The sequence below is a fragment of the Musca vetustissima genome, unplaced genomic scaffold, assembly GCF_032173495.1.
Source record: "Musca vetustissima isolate MV318-11 ecotype Yass unplaced genomic scaffold, APGP_CSIRO_Mvet_v1 utg86324, whole genome shotgun sequence".
Classification (NCBI taxonomy): domain Eukaryota; kingdom Metazoa; phylum Arthropoda; class Insecta; order Diptera; family Muscidae; genus Musca; species Musca vetustissima.
This window is the reverse complement of record NW_026882974.1, coordinates 1-9,777: the sequence shown is the minus strand read 5'-3', so window position 1 is coordinate 9,777 and position 9,777 is coordinate 1. Positions and strand designations below refer to the sequence as shown.

General features: G+C 37.4%; 2 protein-coding genes across 2 annotated transcripts; one reads left to right on the top strand and one right to left on the bottom strand.

Moving 5' to 3' along the window:
* The first annotated feature begins 2,249 nt into the window (after positions 1-2,249).
* Positions 2,250-3,017, top strand: LOC133329679 (seminase-like). Its single transcript, XM_061538156.1, has one exon. It carries the CDS (start codon positions 2,250-2,252, stop codon positions 3,015-3,017), a length of 768 nt encoding a protein of 255 aa, XP_061394140.1.
* A 2,167-nt stretch (positions 3,018-5,184) lies between these two features.
* Positions 5,185-5,949, bottom strand: LOC133329680 (seminase-like). The gene has a single exon (XM_061538157.1). The coding sequence runs from the start codon at positions 5,947-5,949 to the stop codon at positions 5,185-5,187; it is 765 nt and encodes a 254-aa protein (XP_061394141.1).
* Positions 5,950-9,777: the final 3,828 nt, after the last annotated feature.

Genomic DNA, 9,777 nt, shown 5'->3' with positions numbered 1-9,777 from the left:
CTTGTGCAAATTAAAGTTATCCCGCATATCCATATTAATTTTGCCATAATGTCGAACGCAGGCACGGTTTTAAATACGACTGAACGGATAGGACTGTTAAATGTGGCTTTATAGTCGACGCATAGGTGGAATGTGTTGATGTGCTTTTCGTGTTTTTTTGCAGGATTTGGCTTAGAGTGAATATCTGAATGAATGTCATGAATTTGAACAACTTGGGGAGTAGTCTGCCAAAGTGGGTCCGGCAGTAAATGTCGAGAATACCAAGCCGATGATATTAACACGCAAGACGTCCAATACACTCGGACCAATTGTGGAATTTGAGAACTACTACTAACATGTAGACAACGATTTTATATACCTCGGTGCCACCATAAATAAAACTAATGATATCAGTTTGGAAATTCGAAGAAGAATAGTGTTGGCCAACATATGCTACTATGGTTTAGAAATAATGCGCCTGGAAATATTCTTTAAGCTCGCCTTTTGGAACGAAAGTTCTGTCACAAGTCAGCTAAGTAAGTAAGGGTTCTTATTGGGTACCAAATTTCTCTACTAAAAATTAAAAATATAGGTCCACATTTTCTGGTAACGGTACCCCTAATTTTCAGTTCTTGGGGGATATTGATCACATTTTTCGACCGATCGAATTGGCTGTAGTTTATTGGGTAGCAAATCTGTCTACTAAAAATTATTAATATAGGCTCATTTTTTCGGTATTTTGGGGTTCTTGAGGGCGTTTTTCAACCGAGTTCGCTGTAATTTTCCAAAAATTATAATTATTCGCGCCCTTTTGGGGGTAGCCCCCATATAACCCCTTTTTATACGCATCACTAGTGTACTGTATTGAGTCCAGAATGATGTGTGTTATGTTTTGTGAAAATCGGTTCAGATTTAGATATAACTCCCATATATATATTCGTCCGATTTAATGTAAATGGCGTACCAAAGTCCCTATATATCTTTGATTGACACGAAATTTTGCACAACGAATCAATCAATTCACCACACTGTAGTACAAGGTATTATGTCTTTGTGCATATGTTTGTAACAGGCAAAAGGAATCGAGATAGACCCATGGTTCCTTTTGAGAATATGCATAGAATCACTTTCTGAGTCAATTTACGTATGTCCGTCCGTCTGTCCGTCCATGTATTTTTGGTAATAAAGTACAGGTCGCATTTATGATCCGATTTGGATGAAATTTGGCACAGTTCACTTATTTGGCCCACGGACGAAACCTATTGAAATTGGAGCAAATCGGTTCAGATGTAGATATAGCCCCCATATATAGTTTCGTCCGATTTTATGTTATTGATACGGATATTAACATATCCTGCATGTACCCAAAATGGTGAAGGGTATCATATAGTCGGCCCGTTCGACTTTTGAACTTTCCTTACTGGTTTGAAATTGGTGCAGATGCTGACATATCTTCCATACATTTGTAGAACGGGTGTCTGAGTGAGATTAAATTTTGAACAGTGCGGCGTACCGAATAGCGTGTATCAATTGTATTATAAATCGATTTACATAAATTGGTCTCATTGTACGCAAACGACTCTAAATCTGCCGAATAATTTGACATTTAGCATAGGTTGCAGAAAGGCATGTGTATGGATTGATGTTAGTCGGTACACTTAAAGAAAAAGTTCACATATTTAAGTTCGTTCAGTGTTCCCTCGAAGCAACATTGACATGAAATTGTTAGAATACGTATGTAGAATATACCCAAAGTGGTGAAGGGTATCATATAGTCGGCCTAGCCCGACTTCTCTACTTTCCTTACTTGTCTTTATATTCGGTCTTTGAAAAAAAGTTAAAAAAAAACTCTTAGGACCAAAGTCACGTCTACAGTTTGGTTCAGTTTTGAATAAATATGTTTTAAACATCTACACATTTTCCACCTCCCATATTCCGCCTTGAAACATATTCATAAAAAATTCATGATTATTGCTAGGTTCTGCTTATAAATAAAAATGTTAAAAACTTCGGAAAACATTCCAAAATAAATCCATTACTACTGCCTACAAATGCAAAGATCTCCAACGGGTGCTGTAGGGAATTCCCAATGAAACAGCGTCATACAGAAACTAATTCTAAGTACTGCTTTAGAAATCCAATACAACATATGTATACACACATACACGTATGTTTGTACAACTGTTAAAAAAATAGTATAAATTCAATAAAATGGCATTATACAATTTTTTTAATACCAGTTGTTTTTATAAACATCTGGAAAACTGGCAATGTTCACAAAACGTTTAAGCATTATTATATGGCTGGTTGCCGTTTCTATTGCCTCTACCAATCCCCGTCCTAACACAAATGGTGATAAGCTAACACGAATTATTGGAGGTATTGCCACAACAATTGACGCCACGCCATATTTGGTGCAATTCCGTTATGCCAATTATTGGAATTTATTTTGTGGAGGAAGTTTGATAAGCCCAAAATATGTTTTGACGGCTGCACACTGTTTTCCCAGTGGTAAAGGTGATGGTGTTGTGGTTATTGGAGGTGCCAATACTAGCGATGGTGAGGGAGAGGAACGTTATATTGAGAGCATAACAATGCATCCAGAATATAATCCACAAACAATGCATTCTGATGTGGCCGTAATCGAATTGGATGAACCCATGGTGGGTGTGAATATTCTAACAATTGGAATTTGTTCACATCGCCTGGAAGAAGGTGATCTTTTGCATGTTTCTGGTTGGGGTCAAACGGAGGAAAGTGGACCAATGTCTGAAGAATTGAGAACTGTGCTGCTGCCAATGACACCAAGGAAAATGTGTGACAAAGAATATGGTTCCTTTGTGGAGAAAAATATGTTTTGTGGTTCGGGTTTCGAAGCCAAAGGGCATTGCTTGGGCGATTCTGGCGGTCCAGCTGTGCATTTGGGTGAATTGTGTGGAATTATTGCATTTGCTTATAAATGTGGGGAGGTGGGAAGAACCTCAGTTTTTACAGATGTTTATAGTGTTCGAAAGTTTATTGAATGGGCTATGACATAATTAATAACCTGCATAAATCCACGCCTCTTGTAGAGCCTTGAAAAAATATTCTTTAATAAATCCACGCCTCTTGTAGAGCCTTGAAAAAATATTCTTTAATAAATCCACGCCTCTTGTAGAGCCTTGAAAAAATATTCTTTAATAAATCCACGCCTCTTGTAGAGCCTTGAAAAAATATTCTTTAATAAATCCACGCCTCTTGTAGAGCCTTGAAAAAATATTCTTTAATAAATCCACGCCTCTTGTAGAGCCTTGAAAAAATATTATTTAATAAATCCACGCCTCTTGTAGAGCCTTGAAAAAATATTCTTTAATAAATCCACGCCTCTTGTAGAGCCTTGAAAAAATATTCTTTAATAAATCCACGCCTCTTGTAGAGCCTTGAAAAAATATTCTTTAATAAATCCACGCCTCTTGTAGAGCCTTGAAAAAATATTCTTTAATAAATCCACGCCTCTTGTAGAGCCTTGAAAAAATATTCTTTAATAAATCCACGCCTCTTGTAGAGCCTTGAAAAAATATTCTTTAATAAATCCACGCCTCTTGTAGAGCCTTGAAAAAATATTCTTTAATAAATCCACGCCTCTTGTAGAGCCTTGAAAAAATATTCTTTAATAAATCCACGCCTCTTGTAGAGCCTTGAAAAAATATTCTTTAATAAATCCACGCCTCTTGTAGAGCCTTGAAAAAATATTCTTTAATAAATCCACGCCTCTTGTAGAGCCTTGAAAAAATATTATTTAATAAATCCACGCCTCTTGTAGAGCCTTGAAAAAATATTCTTTAATAAATCCACGCCTCTTGTAGAGCCTTGAAAAAATATTCTTTAATAAATCCACGCCTCTTGTAGAGCCTTGAAAAAATATTCTTTAATAAATCCACGCCTCTTGTAGAGCCTTGAAAAAATATTCTTTAATAAATCCACGCCTCTTGTAGAGCCTTGAAAAAATATTCTTTAATAAATCCACGCCTCTTGTAGAGCCTTGAAAAAATATTCTTTAATAAATCCACGCCTCTTGTAGAGCCTTGAAAAAATATTCTTTAATAAATCCACGCCTCTTGTAGAGCCTTGAAAAAATATTCTTTAATAAATCCACGCCTCTTGTAGAGCCTTGAAAAAATATTCTTTAATAAATCCACGCCTCTTGTAGAGCCTTGAAAAAATATTCTTTAATAAATCCACGCCTCTTGTAGAGCCTTGAAAAAATATTCTTTAATAAATCCACGCCTCTTGTAGAGCCTTGAAAAAATATTCTTTAATAAATCCACGCCTCTTGTAGAGCCTTGAAAAAATATTCTTTAATAAATCCACGCCTCTTGTAGAGCCTTGAAAAAATATTCTTTAATAAATCCACGCCTCTTGTAGAGCCTTGAAAAAATATTCTTTAATAAATCCACGCCTCTTGTAGAGCCTTGAAAAAATATTCTTTAATAAATCCACGCCTCTTGTAGAGCCTTGAAAAAATATTCTTTAATAAATCCACGCCTCTTGTAGAGCCTTGAAAAAATATTCTTTAATAAATCCACGCCTCTTGTAGAGCCTTGAAAAAAATATTCTTTAAAAAATCCACGCCTCTTGTAGAGCCTTGAAAAAATATTCTTTAATAAATCCACGCCTCTTGTAGAGCCTTGAAAAAATATTCTTTAATAAATCCACGCCTCTTGTAGAGCCTTGAAAAAATATTCTTTAATAAATCCACGCCTCTTGTAGAGCCTTGAAAAAATATTCTTTAATAAATCCACGCCTCTTGTAGAGCCTTGAAAAAATATTCTTTAATAAATCCACGCCTCTTGTAGAGCCTTGAAAAAATATTCTTTAATAAATCCACGCCTCTTGTAGAGCCTTGAAAAAATATTCTTTAATAAATCCACGCCTCTTGTAGAGCCTTGAAAAAATATTCTTTAATAAATCCACGCCTCTTGTAGAGCCTTGAAAAAATATTCTTTAATAAATCCACGCCTCTTGTAGAGCCTTGAAAAAATATTCTTTAATAAATCCACGCATGCTTTAAAGCCTTAAAAAAATATTATTTAAAAAATCCAGGCCTTTGGTAAGCCTTGAAAAAATATTCGTTAAAAAATCCGAGGTTATTTTTAGCCTCGAAAATATTTTTAAAAAATTTACTTTTTTTATTATTTTATTAAAAAACGCAACAAATAGATGTTCTTAATAATCATATTCACTATATTCATCATAATCGTATTCATTCAGCTGCTCCAACTCCTCAATTGCCTTCTCAATAAAATCACGAACTCGGTAGACACTTGTCAAGGCGTTGGGCTGGCCGCCATGATTACACCAATGCCCAAAGGCATTAATGCCACAAAATTCATCCCGATAAATGGCAGGACTACCAGAATCACCCACACAGTGGCCCTTTACCTCTTTGCCAAAGACACAAAACATGCTGTCATGGTCAACATAACGTCCATACAATTTCTTACACATTGCATCGGGAGCATAACGTGCCGAAATGGTACGCAACTGCTTACTCAGCGGTTGTTTGCTGTTGGCCTGATTCCATCCGGGGATTTGAAGAAAAATACCACGACGCAAATCATTCGAGCACATTTCAATTGTCTTAATGCTGTCGCCTTCCATGGGATCGTTTAACTTGACAACAGCCACATCGGAATGCATGGTGCGAGCTCCATAATCGTCATGTATTTTAACTGCCGATATTGAACGCTTAATTTCATCTTCAGATTTTCCAGAACCACTACCACCAATCACGGTCGTCTTACTACCATCTTCATTGGGGAAACAATGAGCTGCAGTGACCACATATTGTGGGCGTATTAGTGTGCCCACACAGAAGACATTGCCTTTCTTGTCCAGGAATTGTACTAAATATGGAGTTTTATTAGCCTTGGCTTTTGACAGGACTACTGCCAAGAGACAAACTGCTAGGATGGCCTTAAGTGCGAACATTGCGCTGAGCTTGGCCCAGTCTTTTGAAATAAACTTTTAATGGTATTTAATGTTTTCTTTTATATATAAATAGTGTATGGTGTGCGACGACCATTGAACATTTGTTATCGAAAATAAACATAATGTTTTTAAGGCTAAAACAGCTGGTCAAATATTTTTAATATTTCTCTCACATAATCGAAACAATCATATTTATTTTAAATTATTTAATTTAGCTATTTCAATCAATTCTAATGATAACACAAAAGAATTGATAAACAATGAAAAATATTCTTTAAAAAATCCACGCCTTGTCTTACTTACTTACATAGCTTGCTTGTGACAGAATTTTCGTTCCATAAGCCGAGCTTAGGAAAAATTTCCAGGCGCGTCGGTCTTTTGTTCAGTTTTTCCAATTTGAAAGACCATTTTCGGCAATGTTGTCTTCGACATAATCTTGGTAAGGTATTCTTGGCCTTCCCCTTCTGCGTGAACCATCAGCTGGTTCGCTTTTATATGCCTTCTGGGCTGGCGCATCTTCATCCATACTCACAACATGACCTATACAACGTAGTTGCTGCAGCTCAATACGTCTAACAATGTCGATGTCCGAGAATAGCTGGTACAACTCATGGTTCATTCGACGGCGATATTCACCGTCAATGCAGATCGTCGGCCCATAGATCTTTCGGAGAATTTTTCTCTCAAACACCCATGCTTCAGATCCGTGTAACAGCACGGGTAGTATCAGCGTCTTGTAGAGTGTGAGTTTGGTCTGGCGGGAGGTGGCCTTGCTTTTGAGTTGTTTGCTCAGACAGTTGGCCATCCTTATCCTTCTCCGAATTTCAAAACTGATGTCATTCGTTTTGTTTATGGCGGTGCCAAGGTATATAAAATCTTTGACTACCTCGAAGCTGTAGTTCTCAAGTTCCACAGTTGGTCCGAGTCTACTGGACGTCTTGCGCGTTGATACCATTAGCTTGGTCTTCTCGCCGTTTACTGCCAGACCCACTTTGGCAGACTCCTTCTCAATTTGTTTAAAGGTGGTTACTACCGCTCTCAATGTTCGACCCATTATATCGATGTCATCGGCGTAGGCGAGTAACATGTATTGTTTGGTGTACAGAGTGCCATTTCTGTTCACTTTTGCCTCTCGTATGACCTTTTCCAGCAGGATGTTAAAAAGGTCACACGACAAACTAACAACTTGTCTGAACCATCGTTCGGTATTGAAGGGCTCCGAGAGGTCCTTTCCGACGTTAACTGCTGATCTTGTGCCACTTAAAGTTATCCTCCATAGCCGTATTAATTTTGCAGGAATGCCAAACGCAGACATGGCTTTAAACGCGTCTACACGGATAGGGCTGTCGAATACGGTATTATAGGCGACGAATATGTGGTATGAGTCGATGTTTTTTCGTGGGTCTTTTCCAGGATTAGGCGCAGAGTGAAAATCTTGTCAATGGTGGATTTGCCAGGTCTGAAGCCACCTTGGTATGGTCCAATAATGTCATTGAACATTGGCTTCAGTGGTTCACACAGTACGCTGGATAGCACTTTATATGCGATGGGAAGGTGACTTATACCTCTATAGTTGGCACATATCGTCTTGTCTCCTTTTTTGTGCACGGGACGCAGGACTGCTTGCTCTAACATGCTTTCCTCTAGCCAAATTGTACATGCTCCTTACCAGCATCTGACCACAGTCTTGAATAGTTCGGCTTGTAACCCATCGGCAACTGCTGCTTTATTGTTCTTCAGCTTATTGAGTGCTATTCTGACCTCATCTTGGTTGGGTGGTATACACTCTATACCGTCATCTATTATTGGTTCTGGGGTATCCTCTTCACCGCTACTATTTGATACCAGAAGTTTTTCAAAATGCTTCTTCAGATCCTCTGCACGCTGTCTGTATCTGTCACCTGGTTTCTTTCTTCATCTCAACAGGAGAATTTGCCTGCACCCAAGCCTTCGGTTTGGTGTTTTACCGGTTGATAGAATTTTCGGACTCCATTCTGACTCATGTACATCTCGATTTGCTTACTCTGACGTTTTTCTTGCTCTTTCTTCTTTCTTATGAAAATACGTTTCTCCTCTCTCCCTTTCTCCCGATAGTTCTCAATCGCATTACGTATTGCTACTGTTCGCATGGTTGCCCTATACGCTGCGTTTTTCATATCAGTAGCATTATGACACTCCTGATCGTACCACGGATTTCTTAATGGTGGTCTATGGTACCCAGAGATGGCCTGTCAGAAACAGTGACGTAAATGACATACATTTCCGACGTATAATACATACGTCAGAAACATCGGAAACCTACCTAAATCCATTAGGTTTTTGACAAAATAGCTATTTCCATTAATCAATTTGGAAATTACACATGCTTTACTCAAATCGATATAAAATTTCAAAATTTTCTTCTCAAAAAAAAATTAGAAATTTTTATCAGTTCTAGTAAGGAATAGTCAGATATATGTAAAAATAATATATATTCTTGAAAATAACTGTATATGCTGATAATATTGATATAAATGACGTTTACTACGTTTATTACATTTTATACAGGTATATGACGTTTTCGACGTTTACACCTTTTTGACAGTCGAAAACCTAAAAATTCGTCACACGGACCATCCCTGATGGTACCCAAGTGTAGCTTTTGCTGCAGTTTGTTGGTAGTGGACAATTCTCTGCAACTTATCGGGACAAGGGGTGTTTTCGTCAAGCAGTTGTGTAAGTTGAGCGGAGAAGACTTCTGCTATCTGTTGTGTTTGCAGCTATTCGATGTCAAATTTCCGTGTTACATTAGATCGCATATTTGCTGCTACATTAAGACGAACCACACTGTGGTACAGGGTATTACGTCTTTGTGCATATGTTTGTAACAGGCAAAAGGAAACGAGATAGACACATGGTTCCTTTTGAGAATATGCATAGAATCACTTTCTAAGTCGATTTATGCATGTCCGTCCGTCCGTCTGTCTGTCTGTGCATGTTAAATTGTAAACAAAGTACAGGTCGCATTTATGATGAAATTTGTCATAGGTCACTTATTCGGCCCAAGGACGAACCCTATTGAAATTGGGAAAAATCGGTTCAGAATTAGATATAGCTCCCATATATTTTTCCGATTTAATGAAAACGGTCCCTATATATATTTCGAAATTTGGTACAGTCTAATCATTTAAGTCTAGAATTATGTCTGCCAAGTTTCGTGAAAATCGGTCCAGATTTAGATATAGCTCCCTTTTATTATAGATTGATTTTAAGTAATTGACGCACCGAGGAACCAATAGGTACCGAGGAACCATAGTGGTGAAGAGTATCATATAGTCGGCCCCGTCCGACTTTACTACTTTCCTTACTGGTTAATAGTTCTTATGGCGGCACATATTAGCTCACTATTTCACCGGGTGATGGAAATAGCTACCCCAGGTGACACTACCGGTTGTCAGTGTCCACAATTGTGATGAAAGAGGGACCAAGAAAACCCTGGATTTCACCGTGTTAAAGCCGATCATATGCCTTGTATAGTCATTAGAAAAATATTCTTTAAAAAAATCGACGCCTTGTATAGTCATTCACACGGCTCTTATAGAGTATGAAAAAATATTTTTACATGCGCATATATTACCTGCAAATAGCGAACCACACACAACGAATTATGTAAATCAATTTTATTTACTTGCTGAAATTAAACGACATATTCAAACAATAATTTCGAAAAATAAAATTGAAAAAAAGAACCTTCGAAAACCAAATAAATTCCCGGTATAAATTTGGTTACAATTATCTTTCTTTTATTTCTTCTACATTATTCAGCTTTAAAATTGTCGTAGAATATTA

Bases quoted from the DNA above. Each gene is read 5' to 3' on its own strand.
- LOC133329679 (XM_061538156.1), top strand. From the start codon at position 2,250: ATGTTCACAAAACGTTTAAGCATTATTATATGGCTGGTTGCCGTTTCT.
- LOC133329680 (XM_061538157.1), bottom strand. From the start codon at position 5,949: ATGTTCGCACTTAAGGCCATCCTAGCAGTTTGTCTCTTGGCAGTAGTC.